Source organism: Physeter macrocephalus, chromosome 16, assembly GCF_002837175.3.
Source record: "Physeter macrocephalus isolate SW-GA chromosome 16, ASM283717v5, whole genome shotgun sequence".
Lineage (NCBI taxonomy): Eukaryota > Metazoa > Chordata > Mammalia > Artiodactyla > Physeteridae > Physeter > Physeter macrocephalus.
The window spans coordinates 11,391,635-11,405,523 of record NC_041229.1 but is presented as its reverse complement, the minus strand read 5'-3'; the positions used below and the strand labels follow the sequence as shown (position 1 = coordinate 11,405,523).

The 13,889-nt window shown below is 43.1% G+C and overlaps 1 protein-coding gene across 1 annotated transcript in view; it reads left to right on the top strand.

Moving 5' to 3' along the window:
* SORL1 (sortilin related receptor 1) overlaps positions 1-13,889 on the top strand; it is a 158,375-nt gene that overhangs the window by 46,790 nt on the left and 97,696 nt on the right. Inside the window, exons 7-11 of the mRNA XM_007115340.4 lie at positions 525-626; positions 1,653-1,822; positions 6,003-6,195; positions 8,769-8,886; positions 9,097-9,170. Of these exons, the coding sequence (XP_007115402.1) occupies positions 525-626; positions 1,653-1,822; positions 6,003-6,195; positions 8,769-8,886; positions 9,097-9,170 (657 nt within the window). The remainder of the gene's footprint in view (positions 1-524; positions 627-1,652; positions 1,823-6,002; positions 6,196-8,768; positions 8,887-9,096; positions 9,171-13,889) is intronic.

Here is a 13,889-nt window from a genome sequence, read left to right as displayed (position 1 = left end):
CACGTGGGATCTTCCCGGACCGGGGCACGAACCCGCGTCCCCTGCATCGGCAGGCGGACTCTCAACCGCTGCGCCACCAGGGAAGCCCCGAAGAGGGTATGTTTTTATGCGTATCAGGTGTGTGGCTGACCTCACCCCGTGGTGGTTTGGGGGCTGTAGGCTCCTCCGCCCCGCCTGTCTCTCCATCACACAATTCTCTCCCTTTTCGCTGTCTGCTTAAGCTTTGGCAGCCACCGCCCTCCCTCCCCAAGCTCAAGTTCTCCCATCATACCGTTGTCCTTCCTCTTCACGTGGTATCTGGAGTATCTAATATTTATTGCAGACCAGGTGTCTAGGATATAGTGGTACAGCCCAAGCTGCCCAGTGACAGCAAATGTTGCAAAAATGTACATTTGCAGTCACACTCTCTATTTTGTGTTTTTAGTTGAATCAGAGGGGTCTGACTTTTCTGCTTCCTTTTTCGCTCATTTTGAGTGGCGATAATATAGTACAGTTGATTTTTTTTTTTTCCTCTTCCTTGGCAGCATCTCTTCGGCAGTCTGCAGCCATCCTCTGTCCAGCTCTGGGTCTCCTTTGGCCGCAAGCCCATGCGAGCAGCCCAGTTTGTCACCAGATATCCTGTTAATGTGAGTGGGGTCCACACCGGGGTGGGAAGGAGTGCCGTTGTCCTCATGCAGAGGTTCGAGGGAGGGTAAAGGGGAGGTGGATACCTGATGGAGGCTCCATGAAGTCACTTTCCAGATTGGTCTCGAGAGAGAGAACCGTTATGCTTTGGGCATCTTGGTCTGTTTTCTCCCTCTTCACTTTTTGAAGTGGAGCTGAATGGGAGCCTTAATTTGCTTTAAGTGGAGAAGGATTGGCAGAGAGGTTTGGAACCAGAGTCAATGGTCTCAGTGTGCTAGTGCTGAAGGAATGGGAGTTTAGTGACAGCAGTAGTTATCTATTAAGTACCTGCTGTGTTGCTCACAGATGGTGAGGTTCCAAAAGGGGATAGGATTTGAGTCTCACCCTTTTAGAAACGGATGGGTTGGAGAGCCCGAGAGCAGAGCAGAGGAAGAAACCATGTACAGTCAGAGGCTTGACTGTGCAGTACGTGTTAGAACATAGAGAGTGATAGGGAAAGTCAGTGTGGGCTGGGTCATCAGAGAAGTGACCACGGGGAGGAGGTGGCATTTGGAGGCCTTGATGCCGGGAGTTGGTGTGGTGGAAGGTTAGCAGCTAAGAGGACGATGTGATGGAGAACACGCTTGTCGGTTCTTTGCTTTCTCTGGGCTCTGCCTTCCTTTAGTCACCTTAGAGAAAATGAGAGGGAAGGAAAATGCACATTAATCCATATTGTACTTTGTACTAATGATAGGGAGACAGTATTAACTAAAAGCGATTTCTGGGTCATTTTTGGAGTTCAGGGCCCGTTCTTATTTTGTGTCCCACCTGCCATGAAGGGGTTTGCTCCAGCCGTAAGGCAGCCTCAGGGTCTCCAAAGAGAGAGTCGGCCAAGCTTCTTTCCCAACATGGGGAGGCTTTCCGTGAGCCCCGAGTCCACACTCCTCACTGGGACGTTTGAAAGTCATTGCTTTGGTGTGCACTGGGGCAGTCCGCAGGGCCTGTGTGGTTTTTTTGACTTGTGTCTTTTTTGACTTCTGATGCCAAAGGAATATTACATTGCGGACGCCTCCGAGGACCAGGTGTTTGTGTGTGTCAGTCACAATAACAACCGCACCAACCTGTACATCTCGGAGGCAGAGGGGCTGAAGTTCTCGCTGTCCTTGGAGAATGTGCTCTATTACAGCCCAGCAGGGGCGGGCAGTGACACCTTGGTGAGGTAAGGAGACCGGGAGGCCCTCCCTGCTTTCTTACCCCCGCACGACCTCTGGCTGGGTGGTTTTCAACATTAGCTGCACATCTGGACTCACCTCGGCAGGGAGGTTTCAGAAACCCTGATTATGCCTGGCTCACCTTCCTAGAAATTATATTTTATCTGGTTTGGGGTGTGATGGGCGTGTGAGGATTTTAAGAAGCTCCCCAGGTGACGTTTATGTGATGCACAGGCTGAGGACCACTGCCTGGGTGACACTTAGGGTCACCGCCGCAGTGTCACCCCCTCCTTTGGGTTCCCTTCATTCAGTTACCTGGTTTTGTGGTCTCAGAGCCGGTGGGAAAGACGACTAGCAAAATATCATCAACTCCAGACCAGCTGGTATATGTGGCCACAAGGCCCTGCTTCTGTGTGACTCTGGTTAATGGACATCATTACTCTTTTTTTCAGTAATTGCAAGGTATTGTTCTGTGGTGTCCGTGGAAAGACACCAACATCACTGATCCTTCGTCAGTAAACCACATGCCTGGAGTGGTCCTGCAGTAACGGGTGTTCTCTGGGTCGTGGAGGAGTCCGGGGTTTGGGAGGGGTGGATGCCACGAATCCGTGGGGGCGCTGGTGCCACAAGCCCATGTATTCTCATTTATCGTGTGACAAACCAGACTTGTGTGTGTCTGACTATGATTACGTTTACTCTCTGCTCTTGGGAAGAGCCGTCCGGTGGGGCTGACTGTCTGGTCTGCAGTGAGGTCTGGCCCAAAGGCCGTGACCACCAGGTCAGAGGGCATGTCCTTGCCGCCCACTGTCCCTCTTCATGCTGCCAGTTCACTCAGTCATCAGTTCATTCAGCAAGTATGCTGCTACTTGGTGCTTGGTGATGTTGCGTGTACAGCCGTGAGATATTGTATCCAGCACGGAAAACTCAGGACGAGGCCCCCATTCTATGGAGCTTTTGTTCTAACTGGGGGAAGACAGAATATAAACAAGTATGTGATCTGCTGATAATGGTGAGTGCTGAGAAAAAAAAAATAAAGCGAGATAAGAGAACAGAGGGTTACGAGGGTATTACTTTATATTGGCTGGTCGTGGAAGGCTGTTTCAGGAGGGTGACATTGCAGCAGGTGCCTGAATTACACGAGGGAGGGAGCCGGGCGCATACCCCGGGGAAGAGCCTTGAAGGGGGAGGGAACAGGAGGCACAGGGGTTCTGAGGTGGGACTTGGTTGGTTTATTTTAGGAGCAATGAGAAGGCCAGGGTGGATCAAACAGCTGGTGGAGGGGAGAGAGCATCCCCAAGACACAGGAACCAAGAGAGCAGGGTTCAGGTTGTGTAGAGCCCTCAAGGGCGTGGAAAGAACTTTATCTTTGTCTTCTTTTCTTCTTTTTTTTCTTTTTTGTGCTGGACCGCCAGGGAATTCCCTATTTTTTCTTCTAAGCACGATGGAGGGTTTTGACCAGAAGCTGGACATTATTTGATTTAACCTGTTACGTTTTTGGGGCACCATTTTAAAAACTGTGAATTGCATTATGTAAAGAAAAGTGCATAAAACATAAATGGGTAGTGCTAATAAATAATTTTCAGTGAACGCTCACGTGACTTATCTTTTCAAGAAGCCATCCTGGATGCTGTGTGGAAATTAGACAGTGGACTTTGATGTGTCTGGGGGGCACATCCAGCTGTGAGAGCACTGCCAGAATCCAGGCCAGTGGAGATGGAGGTTGGCTGGACCCCGGGGCAGTAGCAGTGGAGATGCTGGAAATGGTCAAATTCTGACCATTTGCTGATGGATTGGGCATGGAGTGTGAGAGAAGGAGGAGTCAGGGACCCACCACTGCTTGACCGGGGTAGCTGGTACAGTGATGGTTTCAGACTGATGGAGAGGGCTGGGCGAGGTGCAGGTGTGGGGGAAAGATCAAGAGTTCTGGTTTGGAGTTGCCTATTAGATATCCAAGCAGAGAACTTTCCGTGTGGTCTCTGATATGCTTTTCTACACCCTGTTTCTTCTCCTTTGGAGGTGCTGTCATCTTTTACTCCTTACTTTTTTTTTCCCCCCGGTGTAGACTCACAGGTTATTTATTTATTTATTTATTCCGGTTTCCCCCCCCTCCCAGGTTATTTATTATTCAGTGCCTTATAATGTGTTATAAACCATTCCAAAAAAACAAAACTGAACAAAACAAAACAAAACAAAACAAAAAAACACCAGGAGAGAGACCAGGGGGAGAAACAGGGCTCCTGAAAACGAGAGAAATTCAGACCTCCCAGATAAATTGAAAGAAGCCAATACGGGGACCTCATGATGCTAGGATCACAAGCAGGAGAGCTGAGGTGAAAGGAGGGCAAGGGGGAACAGACTTGGGGCCCATTCCTAAGGAAGCAACTGAAAAACAACTAAAACAGACCTAAGGAAACCACGCGTCAGAACATTTGGTCTCAGCGCTGGTGTTTTCTGGAGGACCTTGCTCCGTCTCTCAGCTGGGGTGGCCCTGCCGCTTCTGTGTGCGTCTTCCTGTCTGAGGTGACCAACAGTCATCCAGCTCGAGATTTGTATGACAGATAAAGGGAAAGCGCAGTTCTGTGATTTTTTTACAAAGCCCAGTGCCTCAGAACCCACCAAATAAAGGACCCGCTTCCAGTTTTACAAGCCACGTGTGAACTGTGGCTACCCTTTCTGAGACATCTGTTCTGTTTGCAACGTGTGTACCATGTTAGAACAAAACTTCTTCCCAGGGAAATTACAGTATCTGGGCTAGCACTTAAGGCCGGGAGGGTCTTCTTCTCTGCTTCACTGTTAATAAGCATAACCTCAAGGTTTCCAGAGCCATCCTTGTTAGATATACCATGCCTTTGGGAAAGGGGTTCTGCTTTGCTCCCTGACAAATCCTATCAGCTTCTGTCTGATCAGGGTTTTGGCTAATTAGTTGTAAGTATCTGGACAGTGGCTGTGTAACCCCTTAGCTATATTCCTATAGATTGGGTTAGATTGTAAGCCTCAACACTATAATTTTTTAAATTGAAGAATAGTTGATTTACAACATATTAATTTCTGCTGTACAGCAAAGTGATTCAGTTATACATATATATACATTCTTTTTTATATTCAGTTCCTTTATGGTTTATCATAGTATGTCAAATATAGTTCCCTGTGCTATACAGTAGGACCTTGTTGTTTATCCATTCTATATGTAATAGTTTGCATCTGCTAACCCTAAACTCTCAATCCTTCCTCCCCCACCCCCATCTCCCTTGGCAACCACAAGTCTGTTCTCTATGTCTGTGAGTCTGTTTCTGTTTCATAGATAGGTTCATTTGTGTCATATTTTAGATTCCACAGGTAAGTAATATCATATGGTATTTGTCATTCTCTTTATGACTTATTTCTCTTAGTATGATAATCTCTAGGTCTATCCATGTTGCTGCAAATGGCATTATTTCATTCCTTTTTATGGCTGACTAGTATTCCATTGTATATACGTACCATGTCTTCTTTATCCATTCCTCTGTTGATGGACATTTTGGTTGTTTCCATGTCTTGGCTATTGTGAATAGGCCAGCACTATAATTAGTATCTGGTGAGTTTGGTTTAACGTTTCCTATTTGTCAGGGCTCACTAGAGGATTTGGGGTCAATTTCATTAGTGGAGAAATAAATGTGACCCTGACGTCAACTTTTCTGTGTTGTAGTCATCATTCTGAACCCCACGTGAGGAGTGATAGGTCAGATTGAGCATCTTGGCCTTCAAAATTACAAAACATCACTTTTTAAAAAGGGCAGATTATTCAGCCATAAGAAGGAGTGAAGTACTGATACAACATGGATGGACCTTGAAAACATTATGCTAAGAGAAAGTAACCAGATACAAAAGGCCACAAATTGTATAATTCCATTTATATGAAATATCCAGAAGAGGCAAATCCATAGAGACAGAAAACTGATCAGTGGTTGCCAGCATCTGGGATGGAAAGGGAAAGTGGGGCATGACTGCCAGTGGGTACAGGGTTTCCCTTTGGGAAGATAAAAATATTCTGGGACTACATAGTGATGATGGTTGCATAACCTTGGGAAGGTACTTAATGCCACTGAATTGTGTACTTTAAAATGGTTAAATTTTATGTTATTTAAGATAAGAACATGCCAAGCAAATGATGAATTCATGCTCACAGCTGTTTATTTTCTCTAAATGTAGGTATTTTGCAAATGAACCGTTTGCTGACTTCCACCGCGTGGAGGGGTTACAGGGAGTCTACATTGCTACTCTGATTAATGGTTCCATGAATGAAGAGAACATGAGATCAGTCATCACCTTTGACAAAGGGGGGACCTGGGAATTCCTTCAGGCCCCAGCCTTCACGGGATATGGAGAGAAAATCAATTGTGAGGTATAGATGCTTTGCTCTTGTTTGGATTGTTAATACACACTTTTAACTGTAGTTCTACTCTTACAGTTCCCAAACTCTGCATCAAGATGCCTTGGGGTGCCATAGTGAACTCACAGGGGCACCATGGGATATTTTAAGTTTTTGAGGGAAAAACTGTGATACTTGACATCTGTTGGTCACCATGTGAATTACTGTCTTGAGTTAGTTCACAGTTTCAACATTAGCTCATGCTATATGTCTTTTGATGACATATCTTTGTGAAGCTGATTTTTGGCATTTGATGTGATAAAAAGCAAGTAAGAAAATCAGGTTGGCACAGGAAGTGATGGTAGTGATATCTGATTAGATTCCAAAGTTTGAGAAGATGTACAGTACCCAAAAGGTATCTATATACTATTATTAGGTAATTTTGGTTATTTAAGAATGAAATAAAATTTTATGTTTTCTTTCAATTTATACACACACACACACACACACAATATTATTTCAAACTGCTGCTAAGTTATTAGGACATATACTTATTAAGTTGTTTGGACTTAACTATGTAAAAAAACAAACATTGGTATTTCTTCTGACCTGAGGCTGTTATAAAAAAAATTACTGAGATACCAGTTGTGCTGGGAACCAAGAAAGTCTGGGGACCTGTGCTGTACAGCAAAGTGATTTGCTGGGGAACATCTTTTAAAATTCCTCCCTGAATATAATTTAGGATTCTACAGTTTTCCCTACCTGTGGCTTCTTCTGAAAAGCTCATGATACTAAAATGTGTTATTTGGTCCCATTCAGTGTTACCATTCACTTAAGTGGCTGCTTCCTTTTCCCTGGGGAGAAGTCTGTCATCGTGGTCCTCTGCTTCATGTGACACCGCACACCTCCATTATCATTTCCCTAGGGGATCTAGGGTGTGTAAAGTAGGCAGGCGGTAGGAACTCGGAAGAAAACAGCAGTACTCGTTTTTGGAGAAACCAAAACATTTTAGTTAGACAATTACCTGGTCTTTTGGATTTTTGAATTTCATTTGTCCATGGTTAAATATATTGACTCTCTTGTATGCTGTATCCGTGGTCCTTGGGAAAATTCTTTTGGAGACTCTTGTCCTAGAATGTACTTGATTTTTTTTTCTTTTCCTTTTTTTTTTTTTTTTTTGTACTTCTTGATTTTTCTTCCCTATTTGGCAACAGGTCTGGACTTACCACATCGAGTCTAGCTTTGGAGAGAGGCAGGTTATAAGTAGGTGCAGATAAACACCTAGGTGTTGTTTCACTGCATGATATAAGTTTTGGAGCATGTGGTAGGGGTCCAAACCTTGGTTAAATAAAATGAATAGTATTGTTAAAATCCAGCTGCTTATTTCCCTGACTGATCAGTTTATTTATGAACTGTACAACAATTAGTAATCAGCTTTTAGTTTCTGCTTTTGATTTTAGGTGGTGACAGAAAAGGTGAGTTGGCAGATATTTCTTTGAGACTCAACCTAATTTGCTGCAGTTTTCAGTTGCTGAACTTTGTTGCTAGCAAGACAGATATTTTTTAGAGAGATCCTTTTGTTATAAAAATAAGTATATCTAGCAAATCATGTCAGTTTTTACCTGTAACATAAGCACACATAGAGATGCCCTATCTAGAACACCAGACAAGGCTAAGTAACATTTGACAGTCACTTTCTGGCCAGGAGAATCAGGTATGACCCTATAGCAAAAGGCCTTGTTTGCAGAACTATTAAAATCTGAACATAAGTGATGGAGGCCAGTTTGAATAACCTGAAGTCTTGCAGAAGACACCTGAAGACTTGTACAAATGCAGACTGCTTAAAAAAGTCTAATGTGACTCTTTTGGTGTTCATATCTCATATGTGTTGTACGTCTGGGAGCTTATCAGTAAGACTTTCTGACTTCTGATTCTTAGTCTTTTTTCTGACAGAGTTGCTTAAATCACATTTGAAATACATCTTCACTGACTTAGAAAATAAGTACCGTGAAATCATTTCATTCTCTTTCATTCATTCGAATGACATGAGAGAAATTCTAGGTAACATGAGAGAGTGAAAGCTTTCCTATCTACTTGAGTTGGCACTGATTTCTTTTTTAATTTTTATTGAAATATAGTTGATTCACAATGTTGTGTTAGTTTCTGGTGTACAGCTAAATGATTCAGTTATATATATATATATATATATATATATATATATATACACACGCACACTTTTCTAGATTCTTCTCCATTATAGGTTATTACAGGGTATTGAGTATAGTTCCCTGTGCTATACAGAAGGTCCTTGTAGGTTATCTATTTCATATATGGCACTGATTTCTAATTGCTATTCTCTGAGAGTCTCAGAAGGAATTTTTTCTTAGGATTTTTCTCTTTTCTTCCATGAGAGGCATTTATGTGGTTCAGATGATCACGTCCACCTGGGGGAGTGTGGGGACAGCCAGGCTGTGGCTCTGGTCTCCTTTGGGCCAGATCTCCTTCCTCTGTGCCGACGGCAGCGTGGGCCCAGGAGGCCTCGGCGTTTCGAGGGAGCCCTCTGTGTTGTGTCGCGTGCTGACGGCTCCTGCACTTGTGTTCTGTAGCTCTCCCGGGGCTGCTCCCTCCACCTGGCCCAGCGGCTCAGCCAGCTGCTCAGCCTCCAGCTCCGAAGGATGCCCATCCTGTCCAAGGAGTCGGCGCCCGGTCTCGTCATCGCCACGGGTAAGTTGGCTTTGCCTGTCCTCACTGACGGGTTAAGCTATTGGCTTACGTGCAGCCAAATACACAGTGACCGCTGCCACCTAGGGCGATACTGGCTGTTCGTGGTTCTGAGACATCTTAGTTGCTAGATGACTCAGAATTTCTGGTTGGGCAAGGTGATTATCTGACGTATTCTTGACATTAAAAATAATTACTCTTCTTGCATTTTAGGTTCAGTGGGAAAGAACTTGGCAAGCAAGACAAACGTGTACATCTCCAGCAGTGCTGGAGCCCGGTGGCGAGAGGTCAGCCCCCTCCCTCCACAACCCCTGCCCTTGTTTGTGGGAGAACGTGGACTGTGCCTTGACATTTCAAGGACACACATGGCTGGTGGTGGAGGCCAACGACGCCAAGTATGATTATAAAATAAAGAGAGGTACCCGGAGCCACACTGACAGGGTCAGCTGCACTGATTTGTATTCACACCCCGTGATGTGGGCTCGTGATTTTGCCAAAAATGTTACTTTGAATCCAAAACAGACTTTTTAAAAAACAACTGTGAATTTGTTTAAATATCCCAAGATTGTAAGTTCCATGAGGATAAGGCAGTGTCTGTTTTGTCACTTCTTTACTCCTGGGACCTAGCAGCGTCTGGCACGGACACATGGTGCTCAGTAACTGTGTGCTGAATCCATCAGCAGATTGTAATGTATTTGTAGTGGTATCAGGTCTGACCTTGGTTACTTGCTTAGTTTTGCACATTAGCGAAGTTGAAGCCAAGCCCCTGCCCCGCCCGCTTCCCTGACTGGCTGTACTGTGCAGGTCCTCCATCTCACTCCGTGCTGTGGCAGACTCTGGGCTGTGGAAGGAGGCGGTTTTTGCCTGAAGGTTGTGTGACTAATTTGGATCCTTAGGAACTGATTGTACCCATTCTGAAGGTGGGGCTAGTTCCCTAGTCCCCAGATGCTAACTCAGCCTTGGACATTAGAGAATTCCCAAACTTGTTTAAAAAAAAAAAAAAAAGTGTTTTTCACCAGTCTCCCATCAGGGAGACAGGCATCTGGTCTCATTCTGTAGGGGCCGCTTTCAGTGATGCTCTGCTGTGTGTGCAGGGAACTGCTGGGGTAGAACTCGCCAGATCTGTCTCAGGCCAGACGTGATGTCAGGAGGGCTGTGGGATTCTCAGGAGAACCAGCAGACAGCTGCCATCCTCATGGTGCCCTTCCTGGGAGTGCAGTACAGACACTTTTCAGAGTGAAATACATAGTATGTGAACCAGTAGTAAATACCCAACATCTGTTTGGGTCTTGGCCTGTCACATACCTTATCTCGTTCGAGGTAGGGCTCGCTGGTCCTCCATACATTGTGTGTGTGTGTGCATGTATGTGCATGCATGTGTTTGTGTGTGTGTGTGTGTGTGTGTAAGGACTACACAACTCTACAGTATGGCAGGGAACATAGTTACGTATTCGGATGAGGGAGATTGTTAAGGCCAGAGTAGTCAAAAATGTGAACACTTCGGAATTTTCGGGGCATCCTTGTCCAGCTTCCATGGAAAAGATTAAGCAGCGGCTTTCCTCTTTCGTGGAGCTGGACATTCCTTTTGCAATTGGGTGTTGTCTCCTCTGCGGATAGGCTGGTGGTTTGTTTGTACCTTCTGATGTTGGTGTAATCTGGGATTTGAACATCTGCAAGTGATTCCCTTCTAGGGAGAAAGCAGTGTCTTACTCCTCCTCCAGTGAAGTGGTGTCATCTGGCTAATGCTGGGGCAGCTGTCAGCGCCTCCCGCCAGGCATGCTCCACGCCTGCCAAGAGGCAGCCATCGCACAAGGGACCTTAGTTTTGGAGCTAGCCGGGACTAACTAGGGGATGAAAAGCTTGAGACTGTCTGTGTGTGCGGGCATCTGAGTCCCCATGGGCAGCCTTCTCTTTAGAGGGACAGTCTCGGGTGTGTGAGGGGGAGAGATGGTGGCCAGGGAAGAGGAAATGGGATACAGTTGACAGATGCTGTCTAGAAAACTGATGACTAGAATTCTTGTTCCCCTTCTCCTACTAATAAGTTGTGCAAATTCTCAGATACACAGAGTTCCTTTTTTGCACTTAAAAAAAAACAAACAAAACTTTGTTGAGGTACAGTAAACTGCACATAGTTAAAGTATATAATTTGATCAGGATTGATCACCATCACGACACCTTCACCCACACCACAGTTAAGACAGTTGCATCACCCACCAAAGTTTCTTTGTGTCCCTTTGTAATTCATTCTAGTCTCTACCCTCATCCCTCCAGATTATTAGCATTTTCTAGAATTCTGTGTAAATGGACTCATACAGATGCAGTCTTTTGGCTTTGAGGTTCATTCATGTTGTTTCATTTATCAGTGATTCTTTCCTTTTTCACTGTTGATCGGTATCCCATTGTGGGGATATTCCACAGTTTCTTTATCCATTCATTGATTGATGGACGTTCTAGTTTTTGCTGATTACAAGTATAGTTGTTATAAACATTTAATTGCATGGTTTTTAGGTGGACATATATTTTTATTTCTCTTGGGTAGATACTGTAGGAAGGAATGAGTGGGCAACCTGGTAGATATGTCTAGCTTTTAAAGCAATTACCAGATTATTTTAAAGTATCAAATTGTTTTCCAAAGTGGATGTACTGTTGCATGTTTCCACCAGCAGTGTGTGAGTTCTGATTGCTTCAGGTGCATATGCCAACACTTGATATGGTCAATCTTTTAAATTTTAGACATTTTAATAACTGCATGTGATATTTCATTGTGGTTTTCATTGGCATTTCTTTGATGACTAATGATGTTGAGCTTCCTTTTTTTTTTCTTTTTCTTTTTGATGTTGAGCTTCTTTTCATGTGTTCATTGGTCATTTAAAACTCTTTTGTGAAGTGTCCGTTCAGACCTTTTATATATTTCAAAGAGTTGTGTTTGTCTTCTTACTGAGCTGTAAGAGGTTTTTGTTTTTTTTTAATATATTCTGAATTTAAATCTTTTATGTGTGTTATAAGTTTTTTCTCCTAGTCTGTGGCTTGCTTTTTTGTTTTCTTAATGGTGTCTTTTGAAGAGCAAATGTTTTTAATTTTGGTGAAGTCTAATTTATCAGTTCTTTTCTTCTATGTTTTATGTGCTTTGTTGTTCTGAGAAATGTTTGTCCTTCCCAAGTTAGCAGAGATTGTCCCCTATGTATTCTTTTACAGGTTTTATAGTTTTAGGCTTTAGGTTTAGGTTTATGATCTATTTTGAGTTAATTTGTATATCTGGTGTGAGGGAAGGGTTGAGACTCATTTTTTCCTTATAAACATGCTATTGGTCAAGCACCACTTGTTGAAAAGACTTCTCTTTTCTGCATCAAATTGCCTTGGTACCTGTTTGAAAATCAATTGGCCGTATGTGTGGGTCTCTTTCAAGACTTTCTGTTCTGCTCCATTGATCTATATGCCTGTCTCTTCACCAAAACCAAATTGTCTTGATTACTGAAGACTTAGAGTAAGGGTTGAGATAAAGTACGGTAAGTCTTCCAAATTTGTTCTTTTTAAAAATTACGTTGACTTATTCTAGGTCCTTTGTCTAACCACATAACATTTTATTTTTTAAATTAAAAAAAATTTTTATTGGAGTGTAGTTGCTTTACAATGTTGTGTTAGTTTCTACTGTATAGCAAAGTGAATCAGCTATATATATACATATATCCCCTCTGTTTTGGATTTCCTTCCCATTTAGGTCACCACAGAACACTGAGTAGAGTTCCCTGAGCTATACAGTAGGTCTGCATTAGTTATCTGTTTTATACATAGTATCAATAGTGTATATATGTCAATCCCAATCCCCCAGTTCATCTCACCCTCCTTCCCCCTTGGCATCCATATGTTTGTTCTCTACGTCTATGTCTCTATTTCTGCTTTGCAAGTAAGATCATTTATACCATTTTTCTATATTCCACATATATGCATTAATATATGATATTTGTTTTTCTCTTTCTGACCTACTTCACTCTATGACGGTCTCTAGGTCCATCCACATCTCTACAGATGACCCAATTTCATTCCTTATTATGGCTGAGTAATAATTCCATTGTATATATGTACCACATCTTCTTTATCCATTCCTCTGTCGATGGACATTTAGGTTGCTTCCATGTCCTGGCTGTTGTAAATAGTGCTAAAATGAACATTGGGGTGCATGTGTCTTTTAAAAAATTTTTTTATTGGAGTATAGTTGCTTTGCAATATTGTGTTAGTTTCCACTGTACAGCAAACTGAATCAGCTATATGTATACATATATCCCTTCTTTTTTGGATTTCCTTCCCATTTTGGTCACCACAGAGCACTGAGTAGAGTTCCCTGTGCTATACAGTAGGTTCTTATTAGTTGTCTATTTTATACATAGTATCAATAGTGTATATATGTCAATCCCCATCTCCTAATTCACCCCCCACCCCTTCCCCCTTGGTATCCATGTTTGTTCTCTATGTCTGTGTCTTTATTTCTGCTTCGTTCCTTTTTATGGCTGAGTAATATTCTATCATATATGTGTACCACATCCTCTTTATCCATTCCTCTGTTGATGGACATTTAGGTTGCTTCCATGTCCCGGCTATTGTAAATAGTGCTGCAATGAACATTGGGGTGCATGTGTCTTTTTGAATTATGGTTTTCTCTGGGTATATGTCCAGTAGTGGGATTGCTGTGTCATATGGTAGTTCTATTTTTAGTTTTTTAAGGAACCTCCCTACTGTTCTCCATAGTGGCTGTACCAATTTACATTCCCACCAACAATGCATGAGGCTTCCCTTTTCTCCACACCCTCTCCAGCATTTATGGTCTGTAAAATTGTTTATGATGGCCATTCTGACCAGTGTGAGGTGATAACTCACTGTAGTTTTGATTTGCATTTCTCTATTAATTAGTGATGTTGAGCATCTTTGCAAGTGCCTCTTGGCCATCTGTATGTCTTCTTTGGAGAAATGTCTATTTAGGTCTTCCACCCATTTTTTGATTGGGTTTTTTG